This window comes from Melanerpes formicivorus, unplaced genomic scaffold (assembly GCF_026170545.1).
Source record: "Melanerpes formicivorus ecotype bairdi unplaced genomic scaffold, bMelFor1.0.p_v2 SCAF_2, whole genome shotgun sequence".
Classification (NCBI taxonomy): domain Eukaryota; kingdom Metazoa; phylum Chordata; class Aves; order Piciformes; family Picidae; genus Melanerpes; species Melanerpes formicivorus.
Window position 1 is genome coordinate 45385130 of NW_027142354.1, and position 25378 is coordinate 45410507.

The 25378-nt window shown below is 40.0% G+C and overlaps 1 protein-coding gene across 2 annotated transcripts in view; it reads right to left on the reverse strand.

The window, feature by feature from the left end:
- Positions 1–25378, reverse strand: part of SLIT3 (slit guidance ligand 3) — a 517496-nt gene that overhangs the window by 156102 nt on the left and 336016 nt on the right. For both annotated transcript variants that reach the window (XM_068158541.1, XM_068158532.1), the window contains 2 exons: positions 18649–18720; positions 9773–9844 (listed from right to left, as the gene is read on the reverse strand). In XM_068158541.1, coding sequence (XP_068014642.1) covers positions 9773–9844; positions 18649–18720 — 144 coding nt within the window. The remainder of the gene's footprint in view (positions 1–9772; positions 9845–18648; positions 18721–25378) is intronic.

Sequence of the window (25378 nt, forward strand, 5' to 3'; positions counted from 1 at the left end):
AAGAGAAATAGATTAGGCTCCCTCTGAAAATTTTATGCCTTACCTAAATATTTTAATATACATCAAATTGGGAAAACCAGCATTTATTTACTTTCTGGGCTCTACGTAGGACATAGTAAATGGTTATAAACCATCTCATGACAAAACTTTGTTGGCTGTCACTAAACTAGTTAATTCCTGAACTTTTAACGTGAAATAATATGCTAGCAATTAATCAAATAGCCACGTGAGGCCTGGATGCTGGCTGAAGTTTTGGCTTATCCTGTCTTTCAACATATAAAATACTAGGGTGAGTTAACATAGTGAAAAACAAGCACTTAGCGTGACGGGCCATTTACAACACCCTCTGGCCTTCCCAGAGTATCACCACTTCAGTTTATCCTTCATCAGTCAGTGGAAGTATATCACCTCTGAGGGAGAGTTCCCAGACCAGCTCATTTCTGAGTCTAAATAAAATGAATCTAAATAAAATAACACCACCAATGTCCTACTTCTGCAAAATTTCACGCACTGTACATAGATTATTACAGTCTACCCGAAAGTAGACAGAAATTTTGTCTGAGCTTTGAAAGGTCCATTTAGACAGCAGTTTCAAAATACGAGATAATCAAGTCACTGAATTTCACTGGGCTTTAAAACAACATCCAAATGGCTGATCACAGACTTGTTTCTGAACAAAGTAACTGATGTCAGCACCTGTATCAGGAAGCAAAAGCAAAACCTCTGCAAATAAAATATTTATTATAGGTTAAAATATTAGGATAAGGCACACGGAATCCAGTACACTTCCATTTCAGTCTCCACACTTTCTGAACAATTCTGTAGCAAATGCATCATCTCTATACAAAGTTTAGAGTATAAGCTCTGTCACGTTAGATGAACATCTTCCTTAGATTTGTGAAGCAGCAGGACCATCAATGTTGATCAATAATGTATAATAGTGAAGCATAGAAGATGGAGTTCAGAAGCTAAGCTTCACAATATGCAAAGAAAGAAGCAAAAAACAAAAGTCCTCACTCTGGACTAAGGGTTATTTCGGCTGTAGAAGTAAACCCACTTTGTAAAGTGAAACCTTAAAGCAATCCCAACACTCACACCTAGTGCAGTTGTTGGTTATAGTACTACTAAACACACATATCAAATTGAGACTCTCATTAGAGCAATTTACTCTGCTCTTGTGACCCCCTCCACTTTGAATACTGCCCCCAGTTCTGGTGTCCACACTATAAGAACACAGAGCTGTTGGAGTGGGTCCAGAGGAGGGACACAAAGATGATCGAAGGGCTGGAACACTTCTGCATAAGGTGAGGGAGCTGGTGCTGTTGAGCGTTGAGAAGTGAACACTCTGGGGGGACCTTAGAGCTGCCTTCCAATACTTGAAGGGATCCTACAGAAAGGCTGGAGAAGTACTTTTCATAAGTGTGTCTAGCAAGAGGACAAGGAGGAATGGTTTTAAGCTGAGGGAGAGTAGGTTTAGACTGGATCTTAGGAAGAAGTTCTTCAGTATGAAGGTGGTGTGACTCTGGAATAGGTTGCCCAGGGGGGTTGTGGATGCCTTGTGGGTGCCTCCCTCCTGGGGTTGCTCAAGACCAGGTTGGATGCGGCCAAGTCTAGTTGTGAGGTGTCCCTGCCCATGGCAGGGAGGCAGGAACAGATGGTCTCTGATGTCCCTTCCAACCTCAGCCATTCTATGATTGTACGAATTTTTCACTTTTAATTTAGGAGTCAGAAGATCATTGTGTAACGTTCCACTGAATTTTAAACCTTGGATGTGTTTATACATGCTCTTCATTATTATTTTGAGAAAAATAAATCTGATTGAAATAAAACAAAGCTTAGATTTTTAGAAGCCATGAAAAGAAAACAAGCATTTTTCAAACCTAATTGAGCTTATGTGCATGTGGCACATTAACATTCAAACAAATTAACAGCTAAACAAAAGTCAGTATGAGAGCTCAGGCACTTGTCCCTAATTCATATTCATGCTCAGCACTACACAGAGCCAAATTAGCTAACTGCCTGCCATACCAGAGCTGAAGTCAAAGGGTCCTACAGAAAGAAGCAAAAAGGAGGGGAGATATATAATGCACTACCTCTCATTTCTTGGGTTCCCGATTGCCATTTACTCTAATAAAAAGTCCAGAAACTTTTGCTTTCCTCAGAGTTCTCTTATTATTTTCCTGTTTATGACAGGAAGGCATACTCATACCAACAAACAGATTAATGGGCAGGTTCTTGATCCAAGACCTTTGTTCTGAAGATACCAACTGCTGCACTTCTAATAGTACTATCAATGTGTCAGGCTACAGAGAAGTCTGGCTAGGTTATGGACGTGCCATTACTGCAGCTGCTTTCCTCTGCCTCCTTTAATTCTGCCCATCTCAGTAGCATGCAACACAATGTTTCCAGAATAGCAGTTTGGGGGAAAAAAGAAACCAAACAAAAACTCCAACCAAGAAAATGACCTCCAAAAAGCCATTTAACAAGAAACTCAGACAAGTCAGTTTAAGAACTTCATTTCAATCTCCAATGCTTTTACCAAGAAAGATGAATTTCAGATTTGTCTAAGGCTGTATGTTCAGTTGTATCCCTCACATATGCTGCAGAACATGCAGGTGTGCTGCCTACTGTGCAAGCCTGGCACAGGAATACAAATCCCTATCTATCCATCCCCTAGCACATGCAATTTCAGACCCAAAATATTAAAGAAAACCAAAACAACAAAAATACACCAGAGAAAAGTTAGTATGTACCTTTAAAAAAATCAGCTCAGTAACTGCACCTATAGACAGTAAATCTGTGAATCAGAATGGAATTTATTAGAACACAAAAAATTATTAGTAATTTTATTATGTACTCCTGGTTATTCATTCACTTCTCATTCTTGCTGGGAGACCAAGTTAGCCACAGGTCTGACAGGGAGAGAAATTATTACCCTAAACATGGTGGACATTTTATAAGACAGAGAATTCTACATTCACAATGCTAATTTTAGAAGTAGGAACTCAAGATTAAGCCAAAACTAAGTGAGGCAGCAACAGTATCCTTTTTCTTATTTTTCCTAGCTTTCTTTTCTCACCACACATGGGAGTCTCTTTTGCAAAGACAGAGACCAGTGGAGAAAACAGTCAGCAAGAGGTGTGTGTTGGGCTGACAATTCCACCCCCCACCCCCCACCCCCCATTATTTTCCTTTTTACACCCAATAGTGATTTATTTACATTCTACTACTTTCTGTTCAAGATCTGTGAATAAAAAAAATTAAAGGCATAGCCTAAACTACCACAATGTGCAAACACATCAGACTGGCCAGGGTATGATTTTTACACTAGTCTTTTCCAGAAGATAGGTACATGCAATACCAGAATGACCAGTGTGAAGAATCAGTCACTGTATTTTTAACTCAAGCAAGCTTTTCTCAATTTTTTTGCAGGTGCTTTTTAACATTAGCCTCTTGTTATGGCACAGGTGCAGCTGAGCCATCTGAGGGCTATATTCTTACGTGGCACGTAGAGCCATCAGTTTGCCATTTCACAGCTAAATGCTTTCAGCATGGCCACAAGCCACAAGCTGCAGTTCTTCAGAAGTACCTGGCAGACTGGTTCACAACTTGCAGCAGTTTTCAGGCTGTGATCAACTTTCCAAACAACGGGAAGGACAACACACATGAAACAGAGATCTCTGCACCGCAAGCATTGGAGATCCCTGGAAAAGGCATCCTGTTCAACTGAAAAGTTATTATGGATCTCCAATAAGAAATTACATAAATATATGAAGGTCACAATCAGGTCTTCCACCTGATTCTGGTGTGCTATTTTAATACTGTTCCTCAAATGTATCTATTCCAAGACACAACTCAGTATTAAATTTACAGTTAGTTGTTACTAATAAACTTCAAGTTTTGCATATTAATCCAACTCATGTTATAAGTAGTTAAAAATAAAGATTACACAGTGAAAATAGTAACTGTGTAGACTCATCTAAAAGTGTGGGGGACAGATGTATCTAAAAGCTGGAGACTTTCAAAACCTGCCTGAATGTGCTCCTGTATGGCATGCCCTAGGGTGATTCTGCTTTGGCAGGAGCGTTGGACTTGACGATCTCTGGAGGTCCCTTTTAACACCTAACAGTCTGTGATACCAGACAAAGAAGCACTGGGGGCACACATAACAAGTGTGTTATCTTGGGTGAGAATGTAATTAAGCACATAAGGTTTCTTCAGCACGGACTCAACATGGAAGGGTCTCACTGATTCTTTGCTGTCTCCAGACACACTCTGACCCCTTCAACAACTTCTGAATTAAGGAATTTGAAAAGACTTTACCAACACAGGGCCGTTCATATGCACCAAAATGTAGCACATCATCTTCTAAGGGCATGAAACAATAATTGCTGTGCTGTCTTTATTTTACAGTTCATCGACCTACCTTACTTGCAAATGTAGTTGCAATTCAGCTGCTTTGAATAGTCACATCTCAGAATATAGAGATTTTTTTCCTGGAAGGTGACAAAGAACTCTTTTGGAGGTATGAAATCTTAGCACAGAATCCCTTATTCTAGACCATATGGTTTCCAGCTAAGAGTTCCTTTATTTTGGCTTGACTGAAACATTCTTACTGAAGTGTCAAATTTTGACTGTCTGCAATGTCTTTTTCAGTCCTCAGAATGCTTTTAACTTTCCTTCAGATTGTAAAAACAATTCTTGCTAGGAAAAATTACATTTCCCAAGCTACAAACAATGGCACAGGCTCAGTAAGAATCCAAGTTTTCAAAAGGGGAGGGATTGATAGGGGTAAAAACAGCAATAAATTTCTAATATCTGAAAGAAATTTAGACATGTAATTTTTTTTCCCCCTGCACTATTTCATATTTCTTCAGAACAAGTCAGTCTCAATAAATCACAGTAAAACTATCCAAAGCAATTTGTTACCTTAAAATAAGTTTGGCAGTTATTACAATAGACAGTGTTTTATTGCAGATTTCAAATCACCATGAATGACATCACATACATCATCACCCAGGAGATGATGGTCTAAATGGGACTCCTATGTCAAAATCTAAGCTGTCTCTTGTCTTTGTGCCCAGGCTGAGCTAAGCTTTTAAATTGTTCACTAGCTTAACTCAGTATATGAACAAAAGCAAAGGAATTCTCCCTCTGCAGTGGTCTAAAATTTATTCATTCAGTTTAACACACTGAAGGCTTAGACTGTTTTGTCATATCTCATAAAATGTCCCCAGACAGTCTGGACATAGCCTTCCAAACCTACATTTGTGGGAAGTTTACTAACCCCAAGAATAACATTTTGATACTATTAACAACAACCCAATGCTGACACAATCCTCTCACTGATATTAGACAGATTTTGAGTTGATTAAATGAAAAATTAATTTAGTTCAGAAAGTGCGTGTAGCAATCTTGAAACATGAAACTATTCATAACTTAGTCCCCATGTTCCGTGCTGAGCTATTAACTGCTCCAACTCCAGCAAAGTCCAACTCTAACCATGTAACACAAACTCTGTGTGCTACAAATGGAGCATTTATCAAACTGCTTAAAATGAAGCTAACACATTAGTTCACAATCAACCAATTTTGCCACCCTTCTCACTGCAAGGGTGCTTTTTGCTTTCCTATTTATATGGAAAGAAGTATTGGATGGCAAGACAAATCCCTCCAACACAAAAGCCATGGCTGTATCCAGTTACAAGCTTCTGTATCATTTCAGTGGTTTACTCCTACATGAACATACATCCTATGAAAGTAATAATGTAAGTTCTGGACAACTCTCCAAGCAGTCAGAGTGATTGCCCATTGGAATGGGCTGCCTAGGGAGGTGGTGGAGTCACCATCATTGGAGGTGTTCAGGAGGGGACTTGATAGGGTGCTTGGTTGCATGGTTTAGTTGATTAGGTGGTGTTGGATGATAGGTTGGACACGATGATCTTGAAGGTCTCTTCCAACCTGGTTTATTCTATTCTAATCTAAAAGATTGAATATTGTAAATATTAATGTTCCTGATCAGTATCACCATGGCTCCCTTACATTTGTGCTGCTTGCTGTTTTTTTTTAGATTTGAATAATTTTAATTATTTTAGATGGCCTCAAGTACTGCAGTATTACTACCTCTCATGATCTTCAAAGCATACACTCTTGTGTCACCTCTGAGACAGAGAAATACTTCTTCCTCCCAAATCCCACAGTAGCATCTTTAAAACTAAAGACACTCTTTCTCAGTCCTTGGCTCACAGCACCCTCTGAGCTCTCCACAACTGTTCTCTCAAAAGCAGAGGCTGGATCTTACTTTATCTTCTGTTTTGTTTATAAACAGGTTTACAGTTTGGTTCATACCAAACATATGCTAAGGATTTAAACCCTAGTGTCTAAATACGGAAAGGGAACTTCACATTCTGCTAACAATTAAACCCACAGCCCCAGAGCTGACTGAATGCCTCCCCAGTGCCACCTGCATGTAACACAAGGGGAAAAAGAAAAGCCAGAAGACACTGAGAATAATCAAAAAACATTCTTCAAGAAGAATTATTCTGGTTCCTTTATTGTTGCCACAGCCAAGAGAAAAAAAAAATTATGGGCATGCTGAAATATTTCTATGAAAAACGGAGTAGAAATTCCTTGTTCCACACAATCATTATAAAACAGGGAACACAATCCCACTGGAAAAAAAAGGTATGAAGAAAACAGCTACTTTTTTTCTTTTCCTTTTTTCCTGGGGAATGAGAAGTCTTGAGTCCTTACAAGAACAAGCTTGCCTTTATTTTGCTAAATACAGAGAAAAACCTACGGTAGAAATGGGTTAGTTAAAAGTATTAAGATTTTGTGACCTGTTTGACTCCCACAGGTGACTTTCTTGTTATAGAGAATCTACATATTTAAGATAAAAACTATGACCTGCTAGCATATGTCTCACTTAGCACTTTTAAAAGATTGAAATCTTATACTTTTAGGGAAAACTGCTGCTGTAATAAACATTCCTGTGTTTTGAAATTGTAATACAATGTTTTTTCTTCCATCTCTCCATAGGTACAATTGTCTGAGTACTCTGAGAAACAGTTCTGCTTAGAAACACTAACCTAAGTAAGCTTCAGAAGAAAGTAGGTAGCAACTCACTATATATAGGCCTCCATTAGCCAGCCAGGCTATTGGCTGTCTTCCAGAGAAGCACTTTCACTCTCTTGGACCCATAGGGAGCACTGCAATTGCATGCAAGCAGGTAGTTAAGGGAGGAGCAGAAAGTGGGAATAATGCAAGAATTTTAGGCACTACAGCAGTACTCCATTTTTAATGGGAGCAAAGTCGCTTACTTTCATTTGTGCATTAATATTTCCCCCTCCTTTATTCCTGTTTTAACTCAGCTGGCGGAAAAGTCCAGCTGCTTGGTGCACAGAGTAAACCTCAACAGTCTCTCATTAACATGTTAGCCACCAATCACATTTGACTTACATCTATGAAAAATAAGTTACTCTCAGACTACAGTGATGGGGGCCTCAGGCACCAAAAAGACTGTGCCACTTAAAAGACAAAACACTAGAAAGCAAACTGCCTTGCTTCATTTCTATCCCCTTGTTCCTTCTCCTTTGGCAGCTTCATTGGTAGGACTGGCACTTCAATGGAGCCATCCTCTCTTAACACTTGTCTTTTTGCAGTTGACAGAACTGGACTGGTGACTATGGCAGAGATTGGATGAAAGAAGATCCTCTGCTTCTCAGAAGTAGAAACCTGGGGGAGGTTTCTTCAGAGAAACCCAGATTCTGGAGAACAGCAGATAATCTTGTTCCATGAAAGTTCAATGAGGCTCAGAAATTCAGGCAACTACAGAAGTGACCGGCACAGCGACTGACCATGGAAAATCAACTCTTGCCCATCAGCAACAGGGAAAACATTTGCAAAATCTACCTGAAATTAACAGCAAAACTTTTCAAAACAAAGTAAAAGCCAATGGCAAGCACAATGGACAATTGAACCTAGAGAAGGAGGCTGACAATTTCAAGGCTGGAGTTAATACCATTGTAGAAATCAGTCTGCCAAAGCGGGGAGAAACAGACTGTGTGTTACAACAGCTTTGTGTGGCTTCAGTAAAAGGCAACTGAGGCAGAGACAAAAGACTGAATAATGAAAGACAGCTCAGAGACAGTTCCCTTACCATAAAGCTTTCTGTGGTGCATCTCATCTCTCTGCCCTCTCACTTTCCCCTTGTAACCTCCTAGTGTTAACTTAAATACTACTTTACCCACTTGGATATAAACATAAACATCATTTACTTAAAATGTAGTTTTGGATGACTGGGCAGAGGACATACAGGCAGAGGACATCACTTGCTTCTGTGTGCAAGTCAAAACATAAATTCAAAACATAAATTCCTGCCCAGCTTATAGTTTCTCCTCTGTGATGTGTTCTGTCTCACTCCTGAGGCCACCTGGGGGTATCTGAATTGGATATAGCTAACGCTGAATAACTTCTCAGTTGGGAAGTCAACCCCAGTCTTGCCTATCCAGCTTGCTCCTAGAATGGAAACCTGTAGCATTGCAGCATCAGCAGTGTTCAATAAATGCCATTCTCTAACAAATCATTTCCAGAGAGCACTGAAGGGGATCTGACCATTTCCACAGCATGTTGGATAACACTGCCCCAACTATCCAACAAAGGCTAGCAACACTTAATACCCCTTTCTGGCATTCTCCCAGCTGGATTCAGGACATAAAAAAGGCTCATCCTTCTGCATTCCAGCTCAGTTTACTGCAACATGTAAGTTTAGCACTGAGTAACTATATATTAGCACTAGTCAACACGTTTATAAAGGTTGTTAGAATTATACAGCATTCAGAGATTAAAACTATGGCAGCATTTAGAACTAAACTGCACTCTTAAAAATCAAACTGTGTTATATGAATATTGATGAGCCAAAGATTTTAGAACTGTCTTTGAAACTAACACAGATAATCATTCCAGTTGAGCTTACCCTCTTCTCTCAACCTAAGGCTCTTTACCACACTCTCTTCTAGTTCATTCTCCATATGCAGCTTCTGACCTTGTATTGCTCCTTCTACCCATTAAAGACTCTACTGTTTTAATAGTGCTGAGAGTATCTAGGTTGAAATATAGCAGCATTTAAATTCATCTTGGTGCTAAAACAGTTTCTGTGCTCTACAAGGAGAAATGAATGGGTGTCAAGAGATCCTACCTTCATTTTATCTTCTGTATGAAGTAATATCTTAGTCCTGTTCTAGGTTAATAAAGTAGTAGTTACAGCTAAGAAATATAAACATTTTCTTAAGAGCTTAAGTTCTTCTGTTACTAGTTTGAAAAAAAAACCAGCAATAAACAAATAAAACAAAAAACTCACAAGATAATACAATGTCAGCTCTTCAATACAGAAGAAAAAAACCCAGCAGTATTTCCCCTAAAACTGCTCCTTGATTTACACCACCAAACAGTGTCTGAGCTATGATAAGGCTTTCTGTGCTATGGTAAGCTAAGGGGTATGGATTAAGCCGCTGGTGCAAATACACAGATCTGAAGAAATGACCACGTCAGTAACCTTGGGGGAATTAATCTATAAAAGAATTACTAGAGACATGTAAATGGTTCTTCATTCTAACCCTCATGGCCAATTTTTCACTTACAAAAGATCAGATGCTTCACACAAACTGGCAACTGCACATGGAAGCATAAGTTCTCCCAGACAGCACATTATCATTTTTATTTCTCTTACATTCAAGCTCTCCCCAAATGCTCATTCAGCTCTACTTTCTACTTACAATGAAATGAGAGACTTCAAGCCTTTAAATGCATCAGGTGCAATGTCAGATATTTGATTCTTGCTGATGTCTCTGTAAAAAGAAAAGAGAGTTAAAAAAAAATGTAAACAGGAAAATATTTTTGCTGTAGTTTATTGGGAGAATATACTTGATGCAAAAAAAACCCCAAAGAACTAAAAGATAATGCTGCACCCGAGAAATGATGACCTGTGTAAGGACACAAATAGACGATCAGAAGATATCAGTCGGTATGACAAGCCATACCTTCCACGAATTGTTAGCTCCCCTGTGTGACAGGCCAATCCTCTATTGTCTCAAAACAATGTGTGTGGTGGAGACAGGGCTGATAAGCTTTAATGAGTCTATTGTCTCAAACAAGGCGTGACGATACCTGCTCTTGAATAGACAGAGTGATGGCCACAATAGCTCTGAAGGAGAGCTGATATCTTAACAACGAAAAGAGAGAATTTCTGGGGAGGTGGGAATTGCCTCTTTAAAACTATGTGCCAGGCACTGCACTGAAGGGGCCTGGTGCACACCTCCCTTTGGGATTTGGAGAGACTGCACCTCCACACCCTGCCAGAAGGGTCCAAGTGTTGCATTTACCACAGAAGACCCTGCCGGGATGTACACTCACCACCACGAACCTGGACTATTTCTGTGAAATTGTCACTAGATCCACGCAGTGGTGATATATTTTTTTTTCTCTTACTTCTTAACTCTCTAATTTTCCCTCTCCTTTTTCACAGTATCACAGTATCACAGTATCACTTAGGTTGGAAAGGACCTCGAGGATCATTGAGTCCAACCTATCAACACAGACCCCATGACTAGACCATGGCACCAAGTGCCACGTCCAATCTCCTCTTGAACGCCTCCAGGGTCGATGACTCAACCACCTCCCTGGGCAACCCATTCCAATGACGAATGACTTGCTCGGTGAAGAACTTCCTCCTCACCTCGAGTCTGAACCTCCCCTGGCGCAGCTTTAGACTGTGTCCCCTTCTTCTGGTGCTGGTTGCCTGGGAGAAGAGGCCAACCCCTTCCTGGCTACAACCACCCTTCAGGTAGTTGTAGAGGGCAATGAGGTCACCCCTGAGCCTCCTCTTCTCCAGGCTAAACAATCCCAGCTCCCTCAGCCTCTCCTCATAGGGCTTGTGTTCAAGGCCTCTCACCAGCCTTGTTGCCCTTCTCTGGACACGTTCAAGTGTTTCAATGTCCTTCTTAAACTGAGGGGCCCAGAACTGGACACAGTACTCAAGGTGCAGCCTAACCAATGCAGAGTACAGGGGCATAATGACCTCCTTGCTCCTGCTGGCCACACTATTCCTAATGCAGGCCGGGATATTCCTAACGCAGGCCATTTCCCTCTGTTCTGGTCCATTACCAAGAGTTTCCATTGGCTCTAACAAACCCAACTCCTCAGCATTTTGGTCTTGGTTCACTTTAATTGACTCCAAGGGAATTTTTCAATCTTGACACAACTTCTGCCACTGCCCAGGTTTGGCTCGGGGTTGTGGCATTCTGCTAATGAGGTCTTTCATTTTATGGACAAAGAGTTTAGAAAGAGCTTTGAAGAACAACAGTGAGGTAGCCCATTAAATAAAAATAGTTGACAAAAGCATTTTAAGAACTGCTAATAATGGAGATCATTTTGTGAATGGGGTGGTCCACAAGAACCTGTAGCAGCCTATGACAAAACATAAAGGTTGTCTGAATGTTTAAGTGCAGGCATGGAAGGCTAACTGACATCAGCACAGAAGAACATACTTTGATTATAGGTAGAATGATAGATATGGTGACAAGAGGTTCTAAGGTAGCTGGAAAATGCTGGCAGGACATGCATTAAGGAAGATGGCGGGAGTCAGCATGGCTAGGCACCAGAGGAATGGCTTCTGAGGCAGCAAGATTGTGTCTGCCTGAAGAGAATCCTGTGATAAATGAGATGCAAAGACAAACATATTCATAAATACCAGGAACATGCAGTATAGTTACACAAAGTCCCCACCAAACCCCTAGGAAATTCCACTAAGGATTGGTCTCAATTTGCATGAAACAATATAAATAATTGTTAGGATGACAAAATTCTTCTGAGGAGATTTAAACATCTCTGTCTAATATCAGTGGGAAAGGAAACATACTACTCAGCTTTGGATTCCAAAGCAGGGACCACTGCCACTGACCAGATCAGCACTGTACCAGTACTGATGACATTTGGATTTTAACGGCCCAGCGAGAACAAGCAGTGCAAAATCCTACCATGGCCTTGGTCTGGGGAGGCAGGTGAGAAGTTGACACAGCACTGGTAGGTCTGCCTAGTGTTTTCAGATACTGGGGAAAATCTCCATGCATCTGACTGGCAATTGTGGACCTCTGAAGCTTTAACACCGTGGGGAACACCCAGTGGGTGTTGTAGAGCCTGTGTCAGGGAGCCCCAGTGAGAAACCACCCTTTCAGCTATGATGTGAGTGGGATTCAGTTAAAGCCTGCTGTCATTTCCAAGGGAAAAAGTGTTCCTGGTTTGGAAAGCAACCAAGCACACAAAGATAGCAATTGCGCCACAACTTCTTTATACATTAACCCAAATTTACCACACTTGGGACCCGGATGCTCAAAACTGGGCACCTTGTCATGACTGTCACTGCAATCCAATCTTTCTGTCAATCAATTCAACCAGGTGCTTAGCTACAGGAATAACTTTCAGCCACCTTATTGCATTCACTGACACTTGATATCAGTTTGTGTCAGCAGTATCAAATCTTTTAACTGATAGCTGAAGCTGGTGTAATGCAGTGTTTCATGTACATCTTCACTGTTATTTCCACTGGGGCACGTCCTAAGGATCCCAGTCAGCATCTAAATAAACCTCAATTGAACAAGAACTTGGGAATCAGAAAGCAAGAAGGTTTTCTTTTTTATACATATTTTGAGCTGCAAACTCTGTTGGTTTAAATTTTAATGGAGCCCTCTAATTGTTTTCAAATCTAGTCAGATAAAGTGGCATTTTTTTCATTTTATTAGTTTGTTTAATAAGGCTCAGGAACTGCTCTGCAATCTACTGATGTTTTCTATTACAACATCGTGCCTACAATGGCAACATTCAGTGAAGGTTTCCACTTCTTCACCTCACAGAAGCCAAATTTGTGACAGTGAAGTAGTAAGATCTGTTGTTATACAAGTTTTTGTGAAACAAGTTTAGACTGTCTGGTTGCATTTCCTGATTTTTATCTAGTAATTCTTATGCAAGCAGAACAGGACAGGACAGGACAGGACAGGACAGAATGGAATGGAATGGAATGGAATGGAATGGAATGGAATGGAATAGAATAGAATAGAATAGAATAGAATAGAATAGGACTAGACTAGGTTGGAAGAGACCTTCAAGATCATTGCATCCAACCCATCATCCAACACCATCTAATCAATTAAACCATGGCACTAAGCACCCCATCAAGTCTCTTTCTAAACACCTCCAATGATGGCGGCTCCACCACCTCCCCGGGCAGCCCATTCCAATGGGCAATCAGAAGTCTGATGTGAATCTGTGCTGTTTACTGAAAAGTAAATTAAAGTTTTTTACAATGACATGAAATTACAATTTTGTTGAACAATGACAAGCATCTGAAAAGGGGGATTTATTTTTTGAAACAGGCATTTCAGCACTATTTTATTGATTTGCTACATTTCAACATTTCCATCCTTTCTCTCTCTCTCTGTCTGGACATAATGAGAGTATAACTAATGGTGCCTGAACGTGCATAAATGCCATGCTGGGTGATAGCACTCACCCACTTCATGCAGATGCATTACAATCAGCATTATAAGATAATTAGGCACATTATTTCTTTTCCATTAGATCCCAAACTCCATTGCTGTTGGATAGGGAGGCCCCAATTCCTTCTGACTTGACTGAGGCAGAAGAATTCAATTATCACAGGATCAGAGGATGTCAGGGGTTGGAAAGGACCTCTGGATATCATCTAGTCTAGGCCCTCTGCCAGAGCAGGACCATATAATCTGGCACAGGTCATACATGAAAGCATCCAGACAGGTGTTGAAAGTCTCCAGAGAAGGAGACTCCACAACCTCTCTGGGGAGCCTGTTCCAGCACTCCATGACGCTCACAATGAAGAAGTTCCTCTTCATGCTGAGGTGGAACCTCCTGTGCTGTAGTTTATATCCACTACCTCTTGTCCTATCACACGCTGCCACTGAGAAGAGCCTGTCCCATCCCGCTTGACACTCAGCCCTCAGATATTTATGAAATCCCCTCTGAGTCTTCTCTCCTCCCGACTAAAAAGCCTCAGATCTCTCAGCCTCTCCTCATAAGGCAGTGTTCCAGTCCCTTAATCATCCTCATAGCCCTCCACTGGACTCTCTCAAGTAGATCCCTGTCTCTCTTGAACTGGGGACCCCAAAACTGGATGCAATATTCCAGGTGAGGTCTCACCAGGGCAGAGTAGAGGGGGAGGAGAACCTCCCTCGATCTGCTGGACACAGACCTCCTAATGCATTCCAGGATACCACTGGCCCTCTTGGTCACAAGGACACATTGCTGACCCATGGATATCTTGTTGCCCACCAAGACTCCTAGGTCCTTCTCCATGGGGCTGCTCTCCAGCAGATTGCCTCCTGTCCTGTACTGGTGCAGTTTATTATTCCTTCCCAGATGCAGGACTCTGCACTTATCCTTGTTGAATTTTATCCTTGCCCAGCTCTCAGTCTGTCCAAGTCTTGCTGAATCGCTGCACAGCCTTCAGGTGTATCAGCCAAGCCTTCCAGCTTGGTATTTTCAGCAAACTTGCTGAGCAGACACTCTGTCCCCTCATCAGTGTCATTGATGAAGATGTTGAACAGGGCCAGATCCAGCACTGATCCCTGTGGGACTCCACTAGTTACAGCTCTCCAGCTGGACTTGACACCATTGACCACCATTCTTTGGACTCTATTCTGTAACCAGTTCCTAATCCATCTCACTGTCTGTTCTTCTATCCATCACTTTCTGAGGTTACTCACAAGGATGTTATAGGAAACAGTGTCAAAAGCCTTACCAAGGTCAAGGTAGACTATGACTACTGGTCTCCCTGCATCTACCCATTCAGTTACAACATCACAGGATGCTATCAGATTAGCCAAGCATGATTTCCACTTGGTAAATCCATGCTGGCTACTCCTGATCATCATCTCCTCTACTTTTCCTCTCTCCCTTTTGTAAGATCATCATATTCTGTGCTTGACTTGCATCAAGACAAGGAGATCTGGGCTTTTCTAAGCTGTACAACTAAGTCAATTTAGACCACAAGGCTCATTTTCACAGTTTAAGGTCTCCCTGTGCAGGTTTGAGCAGCTGAATCTAGTTGAGAGGCAAGTAGGTTGGAGTAGATGATCTTTAAGGTCCCTTCCAACCTAAGCCATTCTATGATGATTCTATGATTCTCTGAACCACTCAGTGGAAATGTGGCTTTTAGCTGTAAATGGAATAACCTATCAGGATTCCACCCAGGCAAGGTATACATCAGACCCCTCAAACCATCTCCCTACACCTCTGACAGCATGGTAGAGATCTTCTTTCAAAAACTCGCTGAACACACCTTGGAGGTTGTGCTCAGTTACCAGTTAGTTTCTGAAATTGGTTTTAACTTTGCACCAGGGGAGCAAGGATACTCTGTAAGTCTCTGTATAACATAGGGCTGTATGGCTTAAATGTCTTTACTGTAAAAGGTTTTAGATTTATTTTTGGATGCAGTCAAATATGAAATTATTAACAGCATTGGATGAGTAGTTTCTTTGTTGTCTAACATTATTATAACCAGATTACTGATGAGATCTAACATGTAAATTGGCCCATTTGTCTCATTTGACAAGAGTACTGACCAAAATCCCTATCATATATGGTTTAGTTTTTAGAAGCTGCTTAACAAACTCAGCAATGACACGGAGCTACTGTGAAACCTCAGTGTGTTTTCTGCTAATATATGGTAAAATTAATTTGACAACATGAAATGCCACTACAAACATCAGGGCTACAGAAGTACAACCCCATCTTTCAGAGTGGATCTGTGTACTTGGCTCTTAGTCTCATGCTACAAACTTGTTAAAAGCCTCACAACGGCAAAGACAAGATGGGAAGTAATACAATAAACTCTGGAGTTCACAGGCTAAAAGTTACAGACCTATGGCACAAGCACAGCTGCTACATAAACTGATTCAAAACGGCATGTCTGGACTTGGATACTTCAGGCAATAACAACTTCATGCCTGAAGATGGAATGTATCTCCCTCAATCCCCTCAAAACTCTTCTGGAGCTCTTGGACAACTGAGCACAAGGCTAAGATCTGTTAAATTCACCCCCAGATCTGGGGAACCATGGTCCTAGATTATATAAATTAATCTGTGTATTTGAATCCTACAGGCACTAAATCTTCATCTTCATGTAATTAATTATGTGAGAACCTTTTGCTAATTATGATGAAGTCCAGGACACAAAAGATTTTAGCTCCTTTGCTAAAACCTGATCACCAAGATAACTCTCCTATCCTGGAAGGTCTTGAAGAAACATTCTAAAGAGCAAATTTCATCTAAACGCAAGTTTAACACTGGAATTAATACACATAGATCTTCTGCTATCACCTCTACTTATTAATATCAAGTCATATAAAGACTATTTTGGACAACTGGCTTTTACCTGAAAAGTAATCTCAGTGATCCAATTATTTTAGAAAAGTAAATTGAATGATCTTGTAGGAAATAGTTAGCAAACAATCAAAATACTGAGAGTGCTGCAAGTGACTTGTTTATTATTCCTAACATTTGTGTGTATTTATTAACCAGGAGAAAACCAGAATACAATTCACAGTATTATGCTAATAACATCATCTGAATAATAGATTTTATTACTACTACTACTACTATTATTATTATTATTAATAATAATTATTCATTTAGATTCTTCATTTGTACCCCAGGTAAGGCATAAATTAATTAAATCAATAATCTTCATGTTATTGCACTGCTCATTGAAATAAAAGTGCCAGAAATTAAAGAAGGCTGATGAGTTCAGTGATACTGAACACGTCCTTCCTCCATAACGAAAAGGATGGATAATTCTTTTGTTTTAAAAGGTAGGATTTTGACTGAAGCACATTTTTGTGTTAGCAGTACTGTGAACCCTGCAGAATGAAAAGATGTTGTCAATAGTCTCTTCAAATAGTGGGACAAATGTCCTCAAACTTTGTGCAAGAACAGTGATTCCCAATTTACAGCCTCACTGTCCAGAAGGAATAAAACTTTAACAAGGTGACAGATCAATAACCAAATGGCAAAACATCCTGTTTGTAATGGGACATTCTGCAAACTATCTCAAGTTCTTCCGCAAAATGCTGGCATGTTAACCAAGCTTTGATACAGATCATCTGGCACAATAACTTATTATTTAACTAGGAATTCAGATTCCCAATGAGTATGCCAATTATACTCCAGAAAGCTGCTAACACAATTTCCTAATGGAATTCTGCTGTGAAATTTGAACATTAATCATTTCACTTTGAAAGTGCCACATCAGGTTCTGCAGTTAGTCAAGTCAGGGAGCATTTTTTTGGTCAACACCCTTAAAACTAGAGTTCACCAATCATGAAAAATGAAAGGACTGTAAAACATTACCAAAATCTAAAATTAGTCATAGCTCAGAAAGAACCATGTAGTGAATTTAATAATGAAAAAGTTACAAGTTAGGTCACTGAAAAGGGATCCATCATTTTTCACTGAAATTACCGTCCTGTTATCTAATACAGTACTTCTTTAAAAATACATACAGCTATATTGAAAGTGAGACAGAAGAACAGGACTCCATAAGACAGATGATTTGACCTGTTAAATATTAAGATCCATATTTACATCTCTTCGGCACTAGAAACTCAGTAAGACTGGACTGGCAAACACAGTAATTTTACCCTTCAATGCAAAGGTACAGCACAAACTCCTTTCAGTTTCCAAAATAATTAGCTATCTGATAATTCAGTGTCTTCTCCAAATGAGCTGACAATTTCTTAATTCCAGTAAGCATTGTCCACCTCAGAAAACAAGAACTGTAAAGGCACCTTTTTAGCAGTCTTAGCACAGAGCCACAAAGCCTGAGTGACTTGTGGAAGCTACTGGTCCAGTAGTACCCATCAATTCTTGATGCTATGGTGAAGCAGGATAACATGTTTTACCCTCGTCTGTATCACTGTACTACTGTCACAGCAGCTCTCATATGCCACTTCAAAATTAAAAGCAAAGCTGATCAGGGAAAGCCCAGGTTATCTGCCTGACAGTGCTGCCACAAATTGTGATTGTTTATTTTTTGTTTTAAATCCAGAAAGGAAACACAAGAGCTACGAGTACAGATTTTTCTGGGTATCTACAAGGCAGAGAAAACAAGTTCCAGAAGGTTTCTTGTAAACAAACAAACCATTTCAACATCAGGACATTAAATGCACAAGACACTTCAAACTACTGTGCAAGAACATGCACTCCCGCTGCAACTGGGATCAAATAAAGTGAAGTGGTGCAAACAGCTACTAGAATGAGTAAGAAAAAAAACCCACCCAAACTTAAAAACTTTTCTGAGGGAAAGATTTGAAGTTTGAGCAGACAAACAACTAATTAGCTCACATAGTTTATAATAGGAAGTGAAATTAAGCATTACTAAGGCTTTCATGCACTATTAGATATCCTGAACCAAATTCCATTGCTGCTTATGCTTTGAAGAGATTATTTGCGCAATCCCCAGTGATTTCTATATAGAAATTCCCAATATGTTTCTAAAATAAAGTTACTGAACTTGAAGCTAGAAGATTCATGATCACTCTTGCATGTTGGTCTTATTAAAACTTACATTCTCTTAAGCTTCTTGTACTGGGTAAAAGCTCCAGGGGGAATGATTTTGATGAGATTTTGTTCCAAACGTCTGAAAACAAACAAAGTAATATACATGTTAATTACACAATTATAGGACAGAAATAACATTAAACATGACAGCAATTTTTTATATAAATATAAACCAACTTTATAGAATTTTTATGAGAAACAGATTTTTCTTTTGAAAGCCACTAGCTGGAGAAAATAGTGAGAAAATAAACCTCATTGATTATACTAAATCTACTTAGAAAAAAATGTCACAGGCTATAGAAATTGCACCTGGAATTAACAAAAAAATAGTTGTTGTTGTTTTTTGTACTTAATCAAAGTTAGGGTAGAAAATACAGAAGTTTTTGACTAGCTGGTGTAAATGGAACATAGCTCTCTAAACTAAAAACTATGCTATGTTGTGACAGCTTAATAAACAGATGAATAATACTGTCATTACATACATGACAATACTGTCAATACATACATGCTGAAAAACAAAGTGGAATTCACTGCAATGTGAATCCAGATTTTCAGGAGAGGGGGAGGAAGAGTCTCTATTAAAGCAGAACAAATCCCGACTATATCTCCCTATTTTAACCACCAGATACTGAAGGTGTTCTAAAATATGGCCCAGACTACATGAAAATGCTGTTGTTTTCGCTTCCGAGATGTGGTCTGAAAGAAACATTCTGTACGAGGTATAAGTGCAAGTATCACTAACATAAAATGTACACAGCTTTAAGATACCACATATAGTAACCAGTAAGATTAATTTTTGTTCCTTCCAAGAGGTATTTTCAAGTTCCCTAAATTCCTGCTAAAAGGACTGTCTTCTCCTCAGATGAACCCTAAATGCTCATCTCAATTAAGAGATGTAAAAGTAGATCCCCGTACCAGAAATTCACATGACCACAGCAGCTAGAAGAGTCAGAGCTGGAAGTGAAAGCAAAATTTGATTTTACCCAGCTCTTACTTATTATTCAAACGTTGTGTATCTTCCAAAAATGTCAGAAAAAGAAATGGTTTCAATAGCAAAAATCTGTGGTTGGAAGTGGTTTAGAACTGAAATACAAAAACATACTGGAATGATGGAATGAATCACTCTGGTCCTTTAGAGTTGCTGCAGCAATCCAGAGAGAGGAAAAAAAACAACCACCAGAATGGAGATAAAATGAAATACAGAGAAGAAAATAATGTTTTTTAAAGGACTCAGGAATAATGCAGAGAAACTGTATAAGGCCCATCAGCCCACCATTGCAAGAGTATCCTTCTGGTGACAGACCAAAGAAAAATCCCCTTGAAAAGATGACATGTTACCAGCTCACTTATACTCTAAGAGGCTGTTTAAATCGGGAGTACTGTGATAGTTGCACGGCCAAATTGTGCAGTTAATGTGCACTCTTAGTTCTGCAGCAGCCTATTTTAAAGGTTGTGATCAGAGTTAATTCTATCCCTTGTTTTGTGAGTTGCATTAGTGGCTGAGATTTCCCTTCCAGTTGGTCTAAATATAACATACTTCATTTCTGGCAAGTCCACAGTGAAATGCTAATTGCTGTAAGCTTCAGCACACTACTATTGTTGGGTGTTTGTCACAAGAATTAGCAGTACACATACTCTTCCCATAAAGGCTTTTTGTCAGCTTGCCAGTTTGGTGTTTAACTCCTCCCAAGTACTTCCATGCAGACACTTCCAGGAACAAAAGAGGGCCATGCCTGTCCAATTTCCTTGCCTTATAGATAGAAATTGGGGGTTCACACAGGCTGCACATACAGCATCACAGCAGTCCTTACAGGGAACCTCAAATAGAGGGATGGGGGAAAACACAGCCCCCTTTAAAAATCACTTAAAATGCCAAGGAAATCTTAGTGATTCTGGGGTGGAAATATACACAGAAATTTTGCCCCACAAAGGGAAGAGAAGGGCAAAATCGGAATATCCACAGATCCTGAGTAATAAGAAAACCCCTGAACTTTCCTAGAGACACAGAGTTCATCCACAACAACCTTCTGAAATGCTACTGAGTTCTTCAGCCCTTCCTAAAAAATTGCAGTAGATGGCCTCTGCAGAAACAGAAAATGCTGTTGTCATCTGCTGCTACATTTTTTTACCTCAGCACCTTAGATTTTCATTCTACAAGCCACCTTGTAAATGAAGAACTAAATTCCACATATAAGAACACATCATGTTTAGCGCACTACATCGTGCAGATGTACCAGAGAAACCACAAGCATGTGGTCTCATCAGGGTGTTTGCAGGTGGATTCCACCTCGGATACAAACTATAGCTGATCTTGGAGCATTCAATATGGTGCTGCCTTAAATAACAGGTATTTTAAAAGCATGAATTTCATACATTTGGGTATTTTTTTCAGAAATGCACAGATTAGCAGGTATAGGCTGAAAAACACAAGGTGGACACACAAATAAAAATAGTAGAAAACAAAATAATTATGTTTTTTGTATTAATACTTTGTGCTTTCACCTCATCTAAGCTCATAAATGACAACTGAAGAAGACTCCAGACTCAAATAATCTTAAGGAAACACCAAGGGTACTGGCAATTTCAAGGTGCTGAAGGCTTAATTATAGACCACTGCTATTCACAATATAATGGGAAACCGCTGATAGAAGTGTCATCTTTCAGCTGAAGTGAAAACCAAAGTTCTTACCTGATGTTGCAATTTTTTTCCTCCAAAAAAGCGAAAACCTAATCTAAATTTCACAGCCACATCTAGTTTCAGGGAAAATTACCTAGTTTACCTAGAACATGACCTCTGGAAAACTGTATTTTTCAGCATCGCTCCATCTATCCCTGCACACTGTGAAGTGCTGTCATACATTATAAACCACCTATGCTAGTGCAAAGCAACATCAGTGAGTTAATCTTCCTATTTTGGGGTGGATCACGAGAATACACTATAAAATAATTTTATGACACATTTGAGAACTCTGTACAAGAGACATGGCCCTGAAAGGCTAAGTTCTGATCATTTGAACTATTATCCTCCACATTTAAGATTTCACACAACCCAATAAAATTTTCCTCTAGTATTTCATAACAAGATCTATTTAAAAGATACAACAAGTTGAAGTCAAAAAACTGTTAAATTAAATTGGCCATGTTCAAACCTCTCAGGGGCTTTTGTTCCTCCTTTCAGTTACCCGTTTCCCTGAGCAATGTCGCTTGCTGCCAGATGTATCGCTTAGATGAATTGAAGCGTATCACTCACCTTGTGACACACAGCAATGAGCTGTCTGCCTCTCAAAGTTTTATTTTAGAGTCTTTGACAACAACATCAAAGGACAAGCACAGTTTCCCTTCTCTTCTCTAGTATATTATCAGAGATTGGAAAGTATGAAGGGCCCAATGGGTTCAGGTACATTTTTTTTATATGATGTTAGGATAAAGTCCGCCTTCTTCACACTCTCTTTAAATGAGTTTGTACCAATGAGAGCAAAAAAAGTACACATATTGGAGAAAGAAAATAAAATAACAGGGGAAATTATGCAGTTACACAGGAAAAACTACCCCAGATTAAAGAATAAGCAATTAAATTCCCATGCTAATCCATGTCAAAGTTCACTGAGGTGCAAATCTTTTAATAACCTCATGAGGCACCTGTACTGCTCAGAGCCAGGATGGCAAAACACAAAGGATAAAAAAAATGCCTAATGCAGACTTCATAGAGCCAGCTCACACTCTTCGGAGTGAGAAAGTAATTTGTCTTGAAGAGTGATTCCCCCTGCAGAACGGGTGAGACAGACGTATTAATTTGGGCTTTAACTATCTCTCCTTTATTGAGGGGTAAAATTAATTTGTTATTTGGGTCTCTAATGGAGCAGTTTGCTAGCAATTTTCCCATTTCAAACACTGTCTCAGCTGCTAATGTGTAATGTTTTGTCAAGCTTACCTAACCATAACATAGACAAATCACTAGCTTGGAGAAAAAGAGAGAGGGAGTGAAGCATCAGTACTGATAATTCTTAGCTGTCAGATGAATAGAGCCTATAAATGAGCCAGCCATGCTCTATTAACAGTGCCACTGAGCTCTTGCCTCAGATGTGTCAGAAATGTCCCTCTGCACTGGGCAGTCATGAACTTCCCTGCTGGGAGAGAGAGGATGCGCGTGGATGAGCAGACTGCTCCCCGGACTGCATTGCTTCACTCCTAGTGCTGGAGCATTTTTTGGACTTTCACCTCTTGGGCAGGCAATGATCAAAAGAAATCTTGGAGATAGAGAAAACATCAGATCAGCATGCAGCAGTAACCTGTAGCACACTCGCATCTGGCAGGATGCACACAATCTCTGTGAAGGTCGACTGGAAGGGCAAACCCCTCACTTTTCTCTGCCCTATAAGCAGAGATTTGCTGGGAGCTGGTTAAGTTCTGTTTGGGGGAAATAAGCAGCATATATATCCCCAACGGTGACAAAGCCCAGAAGTGGGAAGAACCATTTATATTAGAAAGAAGGAAACTTCTAGAACACATAACAAAGACTCAGACTGTTCTTCGCCACCAGGGAGTGAGAACAACTGGATTATATGAGCTGCTTGGACCATTATCTTACATTTATCTCATATTTTGAACTTGCATATCTTATTACATGTTTTGGACTCTGATGAAGAAAAGCCCACAGATATATTTCAAGTATTTACAAGGAATAAATCATACTCAAAATCAGGTCTTCTTACTACAAATATGGGCTAGATCTGATTCCTGAGCTGACCCCTTTCTTGCCTCTTCATGTGAAATATAAGCTTTATTCCTACCATGCACAAAATGTTCAGGTAACTGCACTAAAATATTTACTCAAAGACATCCCTGGACAGGAGCCCCCTTATTACAAGGGAAGGAATCCAGCCCTGCAGTTACTTCTAGCTTATTCTACAGGGAAAAACAAAGAAACTGCATACCACAGCACTCCTGCACTGTGCAGGGCATTACCTTGCAAAGTGCAAGGGAAAATCCCTGCAGTCCTGTTGCTTCACGAAGTGTGTTTTGACCTACATTATCAATGAACAACCTACATTATCATCTCATACCTCTCAGTTCTCTGACAGGTAGAAAACAAAGTGCTTTCTGATGGCAGGACATGCAGCATTTTAAATATCTGTGCTTACTGCTTTAGCAGAACTTCAGTCTCTACCTCAGCCAAAGACTCCTGCACCACTATAAAACTCCTAAATGCATATAGTTCTCCAAGACTTTTGCACTGCTGCCTTTGATCACAGAACCTGAAAGATTTCCAAAGAAAATCACTAGTATGCATTATAAATCCCTCTCACTGAGTCTGATTTCAGAACCGCAGAACTGAGAGCCAGTAAACAGTCCTCCTGTATGAACACAAGGTGGCAACTAGAGTTTCCTTTCAAATTCTGATGTTTGCTGTTGATTTTCAGGGTCTGGCTGTTGAGCTCCTGCTATCATTTTTAAAACAACTGCTCCTTAACTATTCACCTAAGGCAATATCTTCAAGAGACAAAATCCTATCAAAACCAAAGTGACTTTTCAAAATAAATCTACCTAGGAAGCTACACAGACAATTATGCTCACCAAAAGACATCTTGCAGAATGGAACCAGATGTTTTGATACGTTCCCAGATACCATGGTGTTCATCTAAAAGTAGTGCTAGTGATACTGGATCTCCTGACATATTACAGTGAATTTAGTTTAAGCTGACACAGCTCTGTAGTTGAATTGTTGGTCAGCTATCTGCTGCTAAATGCTTAATTTGCAGTGGCAGCTCTGTTGGGGTATGTTAATTTTGCAATAAGTGTGGTAAAATGGGAGGGCACCAGAGAAATCTTAGACTAGTACTTTGCAAAACAGTTTTTGACATAACACCCAAGTCCCTGGCAACATAAACAACCAGAATTCAGTAATACACTGTCAAACCTCAAGGTTTCTTCATCTACTGCTGTGATATTCCCAGGCATAATTTTTTAGCTCTTCTCATCACCCTTCATTGTAATATCTCCTGCCAGCCTAATTAATTTATTTTCCTTGCTTCATCCTTGGAGTGAGGGTTCAGGCATCCAGCAAGCATGCTGACGGTGCCTGAGCTCCCTCTCACTGCACCACCACAGCCTGAACTATTTGTGGGTTGTGTCCAGACATAATAGCAGGGACAGGTGAGCTCTCCTGTAGCCGTGATCAATGGGTACAATCAGTGAGGATGTCAAAGGTTAAACAGAAGCTGGTTTGGGGTAGAATCCAAAATAATGTCTTTCTGCTCTTATTCTGGACTGAAGAGAGATAACTTCTCATCTCAGCAGGTTTTCTTGGGTCACATGGACTTGGAATAGGAGCTTGCAGATGAATTTTATCTGCATACAGGCATGTGACTGTGAACACAAATCCAGGACAGAGAGTCATTATGTTGGAGCGATTTGGCAGTTTCCAAGTCCCTGCTACAGAAATGCAGCCTAATTTCATTCAAGCAGAGTGCCTGTGTTCATGTGTGCTTGTTTCCAAGATGGTGGGGTAGAGCAAACACAGCAGAAGCATGGATTCCACTTCTGGATTTTTGTGACATGCATGATTTGTTCAGACCCATGGATTCCAGTTCAGAAGGCTCCAAGGAGATGAGCCCACAGGGTGCTCCATAGAAGATGAGGCTCTTGCACTTGCTTCATCTGCATTCACCACAGCATCTGCTTTGATACTTACTCAACTTTAGACTTCTGCTGAGCACACTTTTTAATTTTTTAAAATG